At 45.6% G+C, this 16,694-nt stretch overlaps 2 protein-coding genes across 2 annotated transcripts; both read left to right on the top strand.

Annotated features, from left to right (window-relative positions):
• The first annotated feature begins 689 nt into the window (after nucleotides 1-689).
• LOC120977543 (immunoglobulin lambda-1 light chain-like) lies at nucleotides 690-3,590 on the top strand. The gene is made up of 3 exons (XM_040405531.1): nucleotides 690-738; nucleotides 973-1,326; nucleotides 3,250-3,590. The coding sequence occupies exons 1-3, from the start codon at nucleotides 690-692 to the stop codon at nucleotides 3,588-3,590; spliced, it is 744 nt and encodes a 247-aa protein (XP_040261465.1).
• A 2,907-nt stretch (nucleotides 3,591-6,497) lies between these two features.
• On the top strand, nucleotides 6,498-10,755 carry LOC121009256 (endonuclease domain-containing 1 protein-like). Its single transcript, XM_040442248.1, has 2 exons — nucleotides 6,498-6,791; nucleotides 10,192-10,755. Exons 1-2 carry the CDS (start codon nucleotides 6,498-6,500, stop codon nucleotides 10,753-10,755), a joined length of 858 nt encoding a protein of 285 aa, XP_040298182.1.
• Nucleotides 10,756-16,694: the final 5,939 nt, after the last annotated feature.

The raw sequence follows: 16,694 nt of genomic DNA, 5'->3' as shown, positions 1-16,694 counted from the left end.
TACCTGACGCATGTGTCTAGTGCCCCCTGCTGGGCAGCTTGGAACAGTCACATATTCTTTTTCCCATTTCCTTTGTATTTAGGGACATTTCTACTTGTGTTTCACAATCCAGCTTTTTCGAACGAGGGGTCCCCTAGTCTACCCAGTGAAGTGCTGCGGCCGGCGGTCTGCTATATAAATGCAGCCCAAAAAATCAGTGGTGGGCAAGGGGGGCGCACGCAAAATGGGCCCCTGCTGTTGGTGTTTCATAATTTCCTACCCAACCATCACAGGACAAGGGGGCACTGGCTTAGTTTTCCTCCTCTCTAACACCTCCCACCCCCCCTTAGGGCATCAGGACCCTCTGGGTATTTTACCCCATCACTTTGTACTGTGGGTGGTCCAACCTGTGGCTCTCCAACTATTGCAAAACTACAACTCCCAGCATGCCCCAGGGAGGTGTAATTCTGCAGAAGCTAGAGAGCCACAGGTTAGAGACCACTGTACTAGAACTTAAAGGGGAGATATTATATAGTCTGTTTGACAGGAGTGTGCCCCCTGCTGGACATACCTTCGAAAAAAAACTGTCTCCCGATTCGGGAGTGATAATGTGTCATTATTTAATATAGTTTTTGTATTGTTTTTACAGGTTTCCACGCTCTTGATTTGAAGAGAAGCAACCAAAACACTGCTAGATCCACCAACCGGCCATGATGTCCACTGCCGTCACCTGTCTTCTGACGTCCCTGCTGTTTGCCAGTAAGTACCATATAAGAGTCTCTGTCATTGCTATAATCATTAGGAGCCTACCTACTGCTCTATCCCATGATAATATAATTGTTAGGCCACTGCTACATGGCATGATTGGCTAACATCATAAGGAAATGGCTCTGCTGGTTCTAGCCCAGTCTACACAGTAAAGCTGTGGTCTTTGGTATGTGAAAACTGGGATATTTCAGCTTTATTTTATTACTGTCGCTTACTGTATTGCAGGCACCACCCAGGTGGAGGTTCACCAGTACAAGCAAGTCTCTGTGCCTGAAGGTGGCACGGCCATACTGGGATGTCTGATGGATGGCGGGGATATTCAGGATTTCCACATTCAATGGTTCAAGCAATTGGCGAGTGCGGCCCCTATATTTATTCTCTTCCACGGAAATGACTCCGTCATCCACTGGTCGGATGCAGCTCTGGGACGCTACCGGCCAATCAGGAACAGCAGCCATGCCCATTTCTTGCAGGTCACAAATGTCACAGTGGAGGACAGTGCCCGATACTGGTGTCTGCTTACAAGGAATGGCTCCTATCCAGTCTGGGGGGACGGAACGCAGCTCAGTGTGTATGGTGGTAAGTCTCACACAGGACTGTCTTATATACACCGCCTCATCAGACAGTATCACACATGATAAGCTGAGATATGCTGGATCGGCAGACAGTATCACACATGGTAGGCCTAGATACACCAGCTCCGCCAACAGTATCACACATGATAAGCTGAGATATGCTGGATCGGCAGACAGTATCACACATGGTAGGCCTAGATACACCAGCTTCGCCAACAGTATCACACATGAAAGAGGTAGATACAGCAGCTCAGCAGACAGTATCACACATGACAGTTTTACACACGATATGTATTCATTACTACTCACTGAGCTCCCCCTAGTGGTGGCTAGAGGCAGACAGCTATTTTTGTAATAGAAGACAAGCAGGAGATTTATCAGTGTATTTTTGCCAGTTTTCGGGTGAAAATACATTGAGGAATATGGTGTTCAGAAAAAGCACCTCTTCCACTTTTTCCGACATAAAAGTATAATAAAGTAGTAAAAAACAAAGGCAACCTTTTTTATTACAGATTGTATTCAATTAAAATTTCTTCCATTTGATAAAAAAATAAACTTAAATTCTTCAGAAATCTGGAGCATTGTCTGGGAGTGATTGACACACATACACTGGAAAACTAGGTGCAGGGGGCCAATACCAAGTTTTCCTATGGGGCCCTATTAGACCTGTGTACAACACCCAACAGACGGCGGTATCACGTATGATAGACTTAGATACACCAGCTAAGAAGACACTGTCACCCATGGTAGACTTGGAAACACCAGCTCTGCAGACCGTATCACCCATGAAAGACTTAGAAGCAACAGCTCAGAAGACTGTATCTCACATGACAGCCTTAGATACAGCAGCTCAGCAGACAGCATCACACAGGACAGGATTAGATACACAGCTCAGCAGACAGTATCGCACAGGATAGTCTTAGATACACAGCTCAGCAGACAGTATCACACAGGATAGGATTAGATACACAGCTCAGCAGACAGTATCACACATGATAGACTTAGATACACAGCTCAGCAGACAGTATCACACAGGATAGGCTTAGATACACAGCTCAGCAGACAGTATCACACAGGATAGGATTAGATACACAGCTCAGCAGACAGTATCACACATGATAGGATTAGATACACAGCTCAGCAGACTGTATCTCACATGACAGCCTTAGATACACAGCTCAGCAGACAGTATCGCACAGGATAGTCTTAGATACACAGCTCAGCAGACAGTATCACACAGGATAGGATTAGATACACAGCTCAGCAGACAGTATCACACATGATAGACTTAGATACACAGCTCAGCAGACAGTATCACACAGGATAGGCTTAGATACACAGCTCAGCAGACAGTATCACAGAGGATAGGCTTAGATACACAGCTCAGCAGACAGTATCACACAGGATAGGATTAGATACACAGCTCAGCAGACTGTATCACACAGGATAGGATTAGATACACAGCTCAGCAGACAGTATCACACAGGATAGGATTAGATACAGCAGCTCAGCAGACAGTATCACACAGGATAGGATTAGATACACAGCTCAGCAGACAGTATCACACAGGATAGGATTAGATACACAGCTCAGCAGACAGTATCACACATGATAGACTTAGATACAGCAGCTTAGCAGACAGTATCATATTTGACATCTTCAGAGATAGGCTTAGATACAGTGTCTCAGTAGCTGTATGTTCTTCGTGATCATCTTGCAATGTTAGTCTTTGTTAAAGCTGAATAGAAGGATCTCCTGATGTCCCTGTGGTTTCTGAATGAACTGCAGCTTATTCTTATTTGCCACAAGGGGGCGCTCAAAAACAACAAAGCTCTACCACGTGTCAGATATAATAATATAATCTCATGTATAATGGATGTTACATTGCACTCATAGACAATTTATTCTCATCTCCCATATTCCGCAGGTAAAGGTGTCCAGGCACCGACCGTGTCTCTCTTGAGCAGTCAAGACTCTGCGGATTCCTCTGGTGTTCTCTATGCAGTGTGTTTGGCCACTGGATTTTACCCTTCGGTGATAGAGATCACGTGGAGGTTTGAAGGTGAACCTTTCCAAGGGAACATTATTTCAGGATCCTTTCTAGAAGAAGGAGACAGCGTCTATGCTATAATAAGTATCCTAGAGCTCACATCACAAAGTACAAGAAATCTCTCAGCTTTTTCTTGTGAAGTGCGTCATGATTCCTCAAGGACTGTCCTCCACAAGGATCTACACCACTGTTACAGAGACACATCTAATACTGATTGAAGCTTGACCTAAGCTTCACATTAGACCTTTATTTCCAACCTTTGATTATTATGTGAGGTGACTAACACCAGTCTAAAGACATGGGTTTAATAACTTGTAAGAGTGGACTGATTAAGTACATGGACTTTAAAGAGAAAACATACATTTAGGGTATGGCTATGGGATCTACCAACACCCCTGGGTTCACATCGGTGCTTTTCATTCCAGCAGTGTGTTCCGACAGAGAAACAGACTGCCAGAATTCACTATATCCAACGTACATGCAGCTTTTAGCCAGACAAAAATACTACACGCATTTATGCTGGAAAGCAGACAGAACCCCGCTGGACCCCATAGTGCATGGTAGTATCCGGCTGTCTGTTTCTCTGCTGGTACAGATTGGCAGAGTTTAAAAGTACATATGTGAACACCAGCCTAAGTAAAGTACCATTACAGATGGGGTTTTTCTTATCTCAATTATGTGAGTCAATTGATTGTTTCCATCTAGGAACTCATTTCAGGCAAGTTAAATATAGTATTCTTTAATTAGGTGCATGATATAATGTCTTCACCTAAATGTTTTATGTCAAATACCTCAATAGTTTGACACAAGTGAACAGCAATCTAAAGATCTAACACTGATAGCTTATAAGTGAATACTGATTAATAAGATGTTCCTGCCATATAAACTTAGGGTCAGGGCCCTGCTATGGGTCCAACAATAACCCCTGAAAAGAACTATGTCACCATGTCTGAGCCTAATTTTTTTTATCTCAAATTTCAGATGAATGTAATGTATTATTTCCAATCCTATGATTATTACTTTAATTGCTTTAAATATTTCCTGTTGTCACAAGTTTTGACATATAGCTTAAAGCTCATGGCCGCAGGTAATATCCCACATAATATATCCCATACTAGTTTGTTCTTACGCAACAGACGAGCCTTTGTCTTCTTTGAGGCCAAAGTGTAACTAATACCTCCATACCCCATATAGCTACACCCCGCTAACTCCAATTTATGAGTCTACCATTGCATTTTATAGTGTATAACAGAAGACTGATTAATCACATGGACCAGGAAGGAACAATATAAATTTAGGGTACAGCTATGGGCCCTAACACAACTCCTAAAAGAAACAACGGCTCAGTAGATTGAATAGATCAGTAAAATATCAGTTAATTGTGTTATCAGGTAAGCGGAACAATAATCATGAATGCAATTTACTTTACTACTGTACCCCGATTGACAATGTGTAGCACTGAAGATAACACAGACTGAGTGGACTTCTACCTAATCACTAAACTTACATTTACTTTGTAAAAGAATTGTTGTGGAATATATTGACAGCCATGTATTTGAAAGTTGAACGGAACAATCTGCTTATTTGTAACTAGCATTGTACTGATGTAAGTGATATTGACATGCATTTCAGAGCAAATAAAGGGATTGATTCGCCAAATGGATGTTGTTTTAAATAACCTGTCATAATGGCCTCCATTAAATCCAGGGAATGCAGGTACCAACATGCATGCTGAGCCCACTCTATACCTCTCCTGGTGCCAGACGGCTGGAGGTGTGGCTGACTCCTGTTGGTTGTGCACTCCTGACCCGCCTGTCTGCCCCATAGGCTTATTTTAATTAATGTAAGTATAAAGCTGTAGCCTGCTCTCATTGAATTCATTGGAAGCCATCTGGCACCAGGAGAGGTATAGCGTAGGCTCAGCATGCATGTTGGTACCTACATTCCCTGGATTTAATGGAGGCCATTATGGCACCAAAAATGGAAAAAAAAGCAGAGTGGGCCCAGCATGCATGTGGAACGTGCAATTCCTGAATTTTATGGTGGCCATTATGGCATATAACAGGTATTATTTTAGTGTTAGGTTCCCGTCTTGTAGACATCGCCTTGACGTTTGGCAGACAGGCCCAAATAATTTTGTACAAAATATATTTGCTAAGAATCTTAAATTTACAAAATAAGCTTAGCATTAACACCAGAATATTTTCTATAACTATAGCATTATTCTACGTTATTTGTGTTTGCAGAGTGCTGTTACATTGGTTTTTCTTGTGAAGTATGCCATGATTCCTTGAAGACTTTCACCAATTTTGTTTTTATCTTGCACATGTCAACTTTAAAATGATGTTATAAGATTTGACTTAATTGATGGTATGGCTATGGGTACTACAATAACCCCGTACAACAACAACTGAGGTTTCATTATATCTAATTTTTTTGCCATATCAAACAGATGAGTTTATTGCTTCATCCAAGAAGTAATGAAGTATATTCAGGCTTGTAAGAAGTTGAATGTAGTATTCTTCAACAGTGTGCAAGACAGGACATTTTGACATAATGTCTTCACCTATGATTACTACTTATTAATACTAAATATGGCCAGTCTTATGAGGTTTTGATATAAATTAACACCAATTAACACATCCATTACTGTGTGTATTAGCTTGCAACAGGGAACTGATTACATGGAATAAATTCATTTAGGGTACAGCTATGGGTTCTACCAGAACCCCAAGCAAAAACTCATTCAACTCTAAGATTTCTCAGTCAACTGAATGCAATCTATTGTCATCTCTAGCTATTTCAGGCTCAGGAGAAGTTAAATGTAGCGTGTTTAACATGCATTAGCCTTGGTTGGTTTAAACCATGGAGTCATTGGGATTGTTTTGAATCTTATTTTTAAAACTTGAACGTTATTCAGAATGATGAGAATTCTCCAGGTGTCCACAGATTCCTGACCTTCGAGAGTCCAATTTTACTCAGCTGATTATAGTCCTCGTATGTTCTGTATGAAATACAGAGTACAAACATTTAAAAAGGTGGCTGTGTAAATCATTACAAAGTCCTACTCTAAAGGCTTGGGCATCAGGTTTGGTGAATTCACAGGATTCCTGGATCCTACCACCATGGTCTCCCTTATTGTTGCATTTTTGGCCTTGACTCATGCAGTCTTGGCCAAAGTGAGTCCAAATTTCAGCGATTGTCGTGGCCAGTTCTATGCTAGCACACCTCCTGTAGGGTTTAATGGCTTATCCAGTTCCCTCACCCCCCTCTGCCAGATGTATGAGACCTACAACAATCCTTTTTTTGCATCACTTTATCACAAGGGCAACAGATATGCTCTGTATTCAGCCTACATCCTGGACACCCGGCCTGGTGATGTTACAGGAGCTGACCAGACATTCCGATTGGAGCCACAGGTGAGATAGGTTTGTGTTATCTGGGACTAAATAACTTTACACATCTAATGGTAAACTTTGAGCATATCCTATACTCAAGTCAACTAACTTTGTATGTAATATTCCCTGAAGACTATATTTTTTCTTACAAAAAGTTGGAAAGGTTACCCCAATTGGTAATTAAATGCATAATATAGAAACTGAGAGACACAAGTCATGGGGAGGTTTTCTAAATGTTTTATACTTTTGATAATGATCTTTATATTTGGATAATCAGTAACAAATTACTTTAATCCATACAAATATCTTCAGCATTGGTATAAATTGCCATGCTGAAAATTTGACTTGTTCCCTACCACTTATGTCCTCAGCAGTAACATTTCACAATTGAGAACCATCATGCTTCGAAATGCATTAGCATTCCTCTTTGTATTTATTTAATGTATAAATAAATGAGAGTTTTATATAGAGCCTTGTATATTCAGTGTCAATATCCAGGCTTTTCCCTGCAGATGGATGACTTTGTGGAGAAATCTTTTAGAGTCCGCATTATTTGTTTCAGCTGAAACACAAAAATGTACACCATCTATTTTGGGTACTGCTGTGGGCATGGATATTACCCCTAAAATGAACCATATTCTTATATGATAAAATAAGGGTACCGCTATGGGCACAAATTATATGCCTATATGCCTATGATCATTAAAACTAAAGTCTGCATATGACTACAATTTACTGTTCCATGTTCTCATCCAATTCAAGTGGAAGGAAATATCTGGGGGAATGAATTGTGTGACCCACAATCACTAATTCATCTAAAGTATCTCCTATTTTGACAAGGTTTAAAAATATTTAAAATCATATGTGTGTTATGGCAGTGGGTGTGGATCCACTGTGCCAACCAATGGAGTTGACTTTGGATTAAACCTAAGGGCGTTATTCTAGCGGTTCCCTAGTATTCACCCATTAATTCCAATATTGGGATCTGAACTTCGCTGCTGGGAATGCACCAGGCTATTACATCTTGAAGTATTCTTAGTGTGGTGGGCTGCTGTCAGCAACACTAATACATAGCACCAGTGGGACAGGCAAAAATTATGGTCAGTGACAAGCCAGGGTCAGGGCTGGGAGAGTACATGCAAATCTGTGAAACAGGTTGAAGGTCAGTGTTAGGACAGCTGCCCATAATTTCAGTTCTGTTTGTGTTTAAGTTTAACCCTGTACATCTGCTTTGTTCGTACTTTACCCAACCTGCCTGCCTTTCCTGTGTCTCGATTCACCTACTCTACCAGTGTACAGCCTAGTAACCTGACCAGGGGCGTAGCTAGAAATGACTGGGCCCCTTAGCAAAAAAAATGTATGGGATCCGGCAGAGGGACGGGGAGGATTGCGGAGGCGGCGCTGAGCTGTAGAAGGCGGCGCTAAAGACAGGGAAGGCGGCGCTGGGCACCAGACAGCAAGGGGTGTGGCCGGGCACCCTGTATTAACGGACCTCCCCTTGGGCACCTTAAGTAGGTGATTGACAGGTTATAAAAACCAGTTTTTTGGGCAAATAAAGCCACAGTGAGGTTTAATAAGGCCAGCTTAGGAATCTTTTTATTAGTCTGGACATGAACATATGTTTAGGTTAGAGGGGTTAAATCTGATGACAGAATCCCTTTAAATAATGCAGCTGCGCCTCCCAGGCTTGAGCAGGTATATGTGTGAATATGGATTAGGGAAGATGCTGAGATCCGGCTGTACCTCACTGTGAGCTACCGCCGGATCTCAGCATCTTCCCTATTCACACATATACCTGCTCAAGCCTGGCACGCGTAGCTGCATTATTTAATAGTGTGGTGTGGTAATGGTTAATGGCATTTTGGCGAAGACACAGCCACCCGACCCCTCAGATAGGATTAGGTGGCTGTGTCTTCGCCAATGCCATTAACCATTACCACACCACACTATTAAATAATGCAGCTGCGCCTGCCAGGCTTGAGCAGGTATATGTGTGAATAGGGAAGATGCTGAGATCGGGCGATACCTCACACACACAGATGAAATAACTCCAGTCTCCTCCACTTGTCTGCAGAGTGACTCCAGTTACAGTACTCCAGTCTCCACATCTCTCCACTGACTGACGCTGCCGCCTGCCGCTTCGGTCGGAGACTCAGTCAGACTCAGTCCCACTCCCCAGCCAGCCCTCACCTCAGCCACTTGAAGATGAACCAACCGAACTGTACCCCATACTGTGCATGTGCCGCCCGCCGAGCCAGCCACCGACACTCCAGAAGCTCAACTCGCAGCTTCCTAGTACGCACTGCTCCTAGTCTGCGACCCGCCTCCTCCACTTCCGACGAACCGCCGCCCAGACGGCCTCTCTACCTCCGCCGGCCCCGAGTCCGACCGCCCCCTATCACAGCGCCACGCCCCCGGCCCACTCGCCACGTTATTATTTTTTTTAATCCTCAGTCGGTGGCGGGCCCCCAGTGGTGTAGGGCCCCATAACCATTGCTATGGCTGCTATGGCGATCCCTACGCCACTGAACCTGACTATAAGCCTCAGTGACTGTTCAGATTGGTCCTGCAGTTTTTCTTCAGTTTTGGTGTGTTTTCTGTATCCTGAGCTCCTAGTGCCTGTATCAAAGTCCCTGACCCCAGTGGGTCAGCTGCCAACTACATTGGGACAGTCCCGGGACTAAGTGGTCTGGTTGTTTCCATGCAGCGAAGGGCAGATCCCTGTTCAGTGGTTAAAGAGTGAATACCAGGGGAGCACCAGAAGTTGGCACAGTAGGTCCACACTTGCTGATCTGTAACAGTCAGGGCAGGTAGCGTGAGGTCAATATCAAGCACAGGTCAGGCAGCGGATGGTCAGAATCAGGAAACAGGCAGAAGTTGGTACAAAGTTAGACAAATGGAGCAGAATACCTTACAAAGGAACTAGCAAGCTAGAACACCTATCGTTAAAGCACCCTCCCACAGGGAAGGTGCCTCAAGGATCCCCTGTTAACCAGCCATTGACTGGTGAAGATTAGGGTGCACATGCATAGGCCCTTTGAGAGGCGGAAGTGTGGTGTGCACATGCCCTACAGGCATAGGAGGAGAGGCCTTGCCGGGAAGCAAGCCACAACCTGCGAAGGTGAACAGTATGAACCCGGTGGCCGGGTCCACTGTAACGGTGTGTCTCAACTTGGGGGAGGGGGGGGGCGCATTCATGGTAAATGTTCGAAATGTAGATTTTTTGTAAATTTTATATGAATATATTTCTATGTAGCAACAATACATGAATCATTTAGGAAACTTTCGAGAAAAGCATGTGTGGATTGTGAAGGAAGCCGAACAATGTCAACCACTTTCTATCCTGAGCCAATAGGACACATTTGATAATTACAGATTAATGCATATTGTGAAATTATTGGATATTCTGCTTCTATTCCAGTTGGTGGACACCAGACTGCCCAAAGAAATGAACCTCCAGCCTGCCACTGAAACGGCAATCCGAAACCTTGGCCTCTCGAGTGCCCCTACCGACCTCATTAAACAGGTTCAAGCCATTAACTCTGACTACACAGGAAGCAACTACCACAAGGGACACCTCAACCCTAATGCTGACCATCCTGATGGAGCAGGACAGAAGGCCACCTACACCCTCAGCAACGTGGCTCCCATGTATGGCTCTTTGAACAGCGGCGCTTGGAGGAACAACGAGATGAGAGTGAGAAACATTGCCGCCACTTGTGGAAAGATGTATGTCATTACCGGCGTCGTCCCTGGAAACAACTGGATTTCGGTAAACGGGGTGCAAAGAATTAACATTCCCAGTCACATCTGGAGCGCTTTCTGCTGCCTGAACAACAACAACCAGCCAATTAGAGCTGAAGGATCCTTGGCACCAAATAATGCCAACACGGTCCAGGCTGGTCTCAGCATTGCAAGCCTTCAAAGTCAGCTGAAATCCTTGATGGGAGTCACTGTCACACTTTTTGCCAACAACTGCAGTTAGAAGGGGCATTGAAGGGTTAATAAATAATGTGAACTTCAGTATAGTCATTGTGGAATTATTGCCAAGGAATGATTGACGATCCCGCAGGTCAGGCCCAGTTCACAGGTCAGTTATTGTGAGCCAAAACCAGTAGTGAAGCCTCCTCAGAGATAGGGTATAATGGAGGGATCTGCACCTGTTCTGTGCGTGTGACCCGCATCGGTAATGGCTCATAATAACTGATGGAAATAACTGATCAAATAACTGAAGTGTGAACTGGGCCTCACTGTGTACAACCCAGTGTACTGTAGTATGGGTGAGACTGACCACCAGTGCAGCTCAGCATGGACAGTATACTTCCACAGACCTTAACTCACCATCTTACTGGGAGTCAATAACCATATCACTTTTCCACCACCATATCGCCAGTATAAGCATATAAATGACCAAATAACCAGTATAAAACCATTAAACATATACACCACCACCATAGAGTCAGTATAAGCATATATATGACCAACTAATCAATATACCGCTATGTAACATATATACAACCACCATATAGCCAGTATAAACATACGAATGACCAGATTACCAGTATAATATTAATAATACCCATACAACATACACACTACCACCATATAACAAGTATAAACATATCTATGACCAAATAACCAGTATAAAACCATATAACATACATACCATCATATAGTCAGTATAATCATATATACCACTATATAACATACATACAGCCACTAGTGTTGATCGAGCACCAAAGTGCTCAGGTGCTCGGGTGCTCGGGTCGAACACCTCGGGATGCTCGGGTGCTCGACCATGGAAGTCAATGGGAGAACCCGAGCATTAAACCAGGCACCCTCTGCTCTGAAGAGGGGAGGGCGTCTGGTTCATAGGAAAAGGTCAGAAATTGATGGAAACACCACTGAAATGGTTCGGGAACAGCATAGGGGGGGATGTCTGGATGCATCTTGGACTCCCAGGTCGCTGCTGGAAACCATGCTGTCCGAGTAGTACGCCACTTTTACAGACTGACAATAATACGCACAATACCTTAGTCAATTTTAGAGGAAAAATTGTTAGGAAACATTTATTCCTGTATATTTACTTGTATATAAAGTGCAAGTGCTGCCAAAAATTACAAGGAGGAGGCGCTCCGATACAACCTGTATATCACATAAAGGAGGGGCTCATTCACATTGTGGTACAATAGTTCAGGTAGTGGGACTCCTACACTTATAAAGCCTATGCACTAAGTGAAAGGGCTGCCAAAAATTACAAGGAAGCGGCCTCCAATACACCCTTTATTACACATAAAGGAGGGCATCATACACAGCCTTGAAAAATTATGATTGATGGCCTGCTGGTGACCCTCAAAAACATTAGGAGCGAGGGCCTGCTGGTGACCCTCTAAAACATTAGGGGTGAGGGCCTGCTGCAGAGCTGACATCCTAAAACATTAGTGGTGAGGGCCTGCTGCAGAGCTGACATCCTAAAACATTAGGGGCGAGGGCCTGCTGCTGATCTGAGCATCGAAAAAATTATATGCGAGGGCCTGCAGGTGAGCTGACCCTCTAAAAGATTGTAGATGAGGGCCTGCAGGTGAGCTGACCCTCTACAACATTAGGAGCGAGGGCAGACTAATAAGTATGTTGATATGATGGAGGAGGAGGACAAGAAAAGGAAGATTAAACCATATACCCTTTTTTGTGGTGGAAGGGGTGCATGGGAATACAGTACATTATAAAAAACACATTTAGAGTGCCTTTATGTTTGGCCGCTTTACTCTGGTGGAGTAGAGAAGTCAGGGGCAGGACAGCACCTCCAAGGCATAGAGCGCCAGTTTGTGCCACGTGTCCAGCTTAAACACCCAGTAGTTGTAAGGCACAGAGGGATCATTAAGGACTCTGACACGGTCTTCTACGTACTCCTTCACCATCTTTCAAAATGTTTCCCTCCTTGTGACACTAGGCCGTGCATCAGGGTGAGGGTGCTGGCGGGGTGTCATAAAACTGTCCCAGGCCTTGGAGAGTGTTGCCCTTGCCTCTGTTAGAACTGCTGTGTGTTCCCCTCGTCTCCCCTCCTCGGTTGCCCAAGGAACTACAGACTCTACGTTGTCAGCTGGAAATTTTTGGAACAATTTTTCCACAAGGACCTTCTGGTATTGCACCATTTTGCTCGTCCTCTCCACCACAGGAATGAGAGATGAGAAGTTCTCTTTGTAGCGGTGGGTCGAGAAGGGTGACCAACGCCGCTTACCATCTGTGTTGATTCCTCAAAGTTTCTTAAATCCTCACAGAGGTCAGACATTCATGCCCACTCCTCGCTTGTGAATAGTGGAAGCTGACTGGAAAGGTGACGACCATGTTGCAGCTGGTATTCCACTACTGCCCTCTGCTGCTCACAAAGCCTGGCCAACATGTGGAACGTGGAGCTCCAGAGCGTGCTCACGTCACACAACAGTCGGTGAGCTGGCAGTTGCAAGTGCTGATGCAGCGTTGACAGACCAGCGGCAGCTGTAGATGACTTTCGGAAATGTGCACACACGCGGCGCACCTTCACCAGTAGCTCAGGCCAATTGGGGTAGGTTTTGAGAAACCGCTGAACCACTAGGTTGAACACGTGGGCTAGGCATAGGATGTGTGTGAGCTTGCTGAGCTCCAAAGCCACCACCAAGTTACGGCCATTATCAGACACAACCATGCCTGGTCCTAGGTTGAGTGGAGAGAGCCACAGCTCAGTCTGGTCCCTTATCCCCTGGCACAGCTCTGCGGCGGTGTGCTGTTTGTCCCCTAAGCAGATCAGTTTCAGCACGGCCTGTTGCCGCTTCTCCATTGCAGTGCTACACTGCTTCCAGCTACCGGCTGATGGCTGACTGGTGCTGCAAGGTGAGAATTCAGAGGTGGAAGTGGAGGAGGAGAAGTGGGGGTTGGAGCCACTAACGTAGGTGTTGGCGGAAACCCTGATGGAATTAGGGCCCGCAATCCTTGGCGTCGGTAGCACCTGTGCCATCCCAGGGTACGACTCGCTCCCGGCCTCCAAAACGCTCACCCAGTGTGCCGTCAGGGAAATGTAGCGTCCCTGTCCGAAAGCACTTGTCCATGTTTTAGTCATTAAGTGGACCTTCCCAATAACTGCCTTGGTCAGGGCACGGTTGATGTTACGGGACACATGCTGGTGTAAGGCAGGCACGGCACACCACGAAAAATAGTGGCGGCTGGGGACTGCGTAACAAGGGATGGTCGCTGACATCAGGCTGCGGAAGGCCTCAGTGTCCACAAGCCTAAATGGCAACATTTCCAGGGCCAGTAATTTGGAAAGTTGCACATTTAGTGCTATGGCCTGTGGGTGGGTGGCTGGGTATTTGTGCTTGCGTTCAAATGCCTAGGGTAAGGACATCTGTACTCTGCGCTGGGACACAAAAGTGGATGTGGTCAATGATGGTGCTTGCGAAGGTCCAGGTGCAGGGCGGGAGGCATCCTGGCCTGCGCCTTCGACAGGGGATTGGCCAGCACGTAACACAAGGGAAGAGGAGGCAGTGGTGTGACCCGCAGGCACAGATTGTGGACCCAGGCGTTCGGCCCACCTATTAGGGTGCTTTGATGCCATGTGGCGGATCATGCTGGTGGTGGTGAGGTTGCTAGTGTTCACGCCCCTGCTAATTTTTGTATGGCACAGGTTGCAAATTACAATTCTTATGTCGTCCCTACTTTCCTCAAAAAAGCACCAGACTGCGGAACACCTACCCCTTGGCAAGGGAGACTGCCGCAAGGGGGTGCTCCGGGGAACAGTTGCGGGCCTGTTTGGTGTTGCCCGCCTTCTCCCTTTTGCCACCCCACTGCCTCTTCCAGCCTGTTGCGGTGCTGCGGATTCCTCCCCCTTTGTACCGCTGTCCTCGCTCGGCTTGCCACCTTCCCAGTGACTTTATCGTCGACCACCTCCTCTTCCACTTCCTCACTCTGCTCATCCTCCTGACTTGTTGACCTAACAACAACCTCACTTATTGACAACTGTGTCTCATCATCATTATCCACCTCGTGAAACACCAATTGCCGTTCCCCACCGTCATCTTCTTGTGACTGTGGATGCTCAAGAGTTTGGGTATCAGGGCACAAGATCTCCTCATGTCCCTCTTCAAGCGGGCTTGTCGAGAGGCCCAAATGAAGGAATGGCGCTGAAAAGAGCTCGTCGGAATATCCGAGTGTGGGATCACTTGTTTGCCAAGACTCTCCATGGTGGGAGGAAGGAGGATCAGGGTGAGGATTCTGTTGACCAGACTCTTGGCTACTGAGACTGGACTTGGTGGAAGACAGGGTGGTGCTTAACCGACTGGAAGCATTATCTGCTGCAATCCAACCGACCGCCTGGTCGCACTGGTCTGACTTCGAGAGTGGTGTCCTGCGCTGCCCTGCAAACTGTGACATGAAGCTAGGTATCGTGGATGATTGTTTTTCTTGTACTCTGGCAGCAGGCACAGTTTCAACGCGCCCAGGGCCACGGCCTCTGCGTGCACCATTAGCAGCACGGACACTTCCCTGTCCCTTACTGCTCGCCTTCTTCATATTAAATGGTATATATGCTTGAAAGTATGTCACACGTACAGTAGCGTAGGATTTGTAAGTGTATGCGCAAATAAATTAAAAAAGGTATTTGGGATGTGGAAACGTCACACGAGATATAACGCAAATAATGTCGCTGACGTCAGCTAAGAAAAAATTACAGGGAATGTCACAGGTATTTGGGATGTGGAAACGTTACACAGGAGATGTACCCCAGGTAATGTCACTGTCCACAGCGGACACCGTCTACGGAAAAAGTACACTGGATGTCACTGATATTTTTGGGATGCGCACACGTTACACAGGAGAAATACCGCAAATAATGTCACTGATGTCAGCAGCGGCTAATATAAAATTACAGGGAATGTCACAGGTATTTTGGATGTGGAAACGTTACACAGGAGATGTACCCCTGGTAATGTCACTGTCCGCAGCGGACACCGTCTACAGAAAAAGTACACTGGATGTCACTGATATTTTTTGGATGTGCACACACTACACAGGAGATGTAGCGGAGATAAAATGTAGGCAGCGTGAATCTAGCCCGGCCGTCTGAAGTGGCGCCAAATTCATCCCCGTGACTCAGGCTGCACAATGGATTTTGCTCCTTTTTGTTTAACTTTATACCACGTATTGGTTGGCTTGCTTTGCGCCAAAATTTTGGCGTATGGCATCATAACCCATCCCCAGTTCATGGTCATAAATGTCTAAAACTTCTACCCCAGAAATGCGCTAAAGTTTGGTGCGTTTGACAACAAGATCTAGGCCAGGGATCAGCAACCTTCGCCACTCCAGCTGTGGTGAAACTACGACTCCCAGCATGCAAACTTGCTATGGCTGTTCTCAGAGAAGTGAATGGAGCATGCTGGGAGTTTTAGTGTCACAACAGCTGGAGTGCCGGAGGTTGCTTATTCCTGATCTAGGCGCAGTCACATCGGCAAATCCCCCCAATTGCCGACAGCGGATGACGTGATGTAGAAATTGTTACATTGTGTGAAGGTTTGTTACATTGTATCCAGCTGATTCTATTGCAGGCCTGGTTGTTATACGGTATAAGGCCCCATTCACAAGACCGTGTCCGTTTTTCAGACCACAAACCGTGGATTACTCAAAATACGGACACTGGCCGTGCGCACAGCGCGCGCATCACGCTTCGGACCTATTGACTTCAATGGGTCCGCGATCTACATGTTGCAGAGAAAGATGGGGCATGTTCTATCTTTTGCGGCAGCACGGACCCGGAAGCACATGAAATCGCTGTCTATGTTTTGCATAGACATGTGAATGGACCCTAAGGCCTCGTTCACATTTCCGTTTTTCGCTGACTTGTGCTGTCCGCATTTTCTGCGGACAGCACACGTACCCATTGATTTAAACGTGCCTGTT

The sequence above is a fragment of the Bufo bufo genome, chromosome 8 (assembly GCF_905171765.1).
Source record: "Bufo bufo chromosome 8, aBufBuf1.1, whole genome shotgun sequence".
In the NCBI taxonomy this organism is placed as follows: domain Eukaryota; kingdom Metazoa; phylum Chordata; class Amphibia; order Anura; family Bufonidae; genus Bufo; species Bufo bufo.
This window is presented reverse-complemented; position numbering and strand designations above follow the sequence as displayed.

What these genes read in the sequence shown, in the direction of transcription:
- LOC120977543 (XM_040405531.1), top strand. Translation starts at nt 690, where the DNA reads ATGATGTCCACTGCCGTCACCTGTCTTCTGACGTCCCTGCTGTTTGCC. An exon ending in GACGTCCCTGCTGTTTGCCA is followed by an intron (nt 739 to 972) that starts GTAAGTACCATA and finishes ACTGTATTGCAG; the next exon opens with GCACCACCCAGGTGGAGGTT. An exon ending in GCAGCTCAGTGTGTATGGTG is followed by an intron (nt 1,327 to 3,249) that starts GTAAGTCTCACA and finishes CATATTCCGCAG; the next exon opens with GTAAAGGTGTCCAGGCACCG.
- LOC121009256 (XM_040442248.1), top strand. Translation starts at nt 6,498, where the DNA reads ATGGTCTCCCTTATTGTTGCATTTTTGGCCTTGACTCATGCAGTCTTG. An exon ending in CATTCCGATTGGAGCCACAG is followed by an intron (nt 6,792 to 10,191) that starts GTGAGATAGGTT and finishes CTTCTATTCCAG; the next exon opens with TTGGTGGACACCAGACTGCC.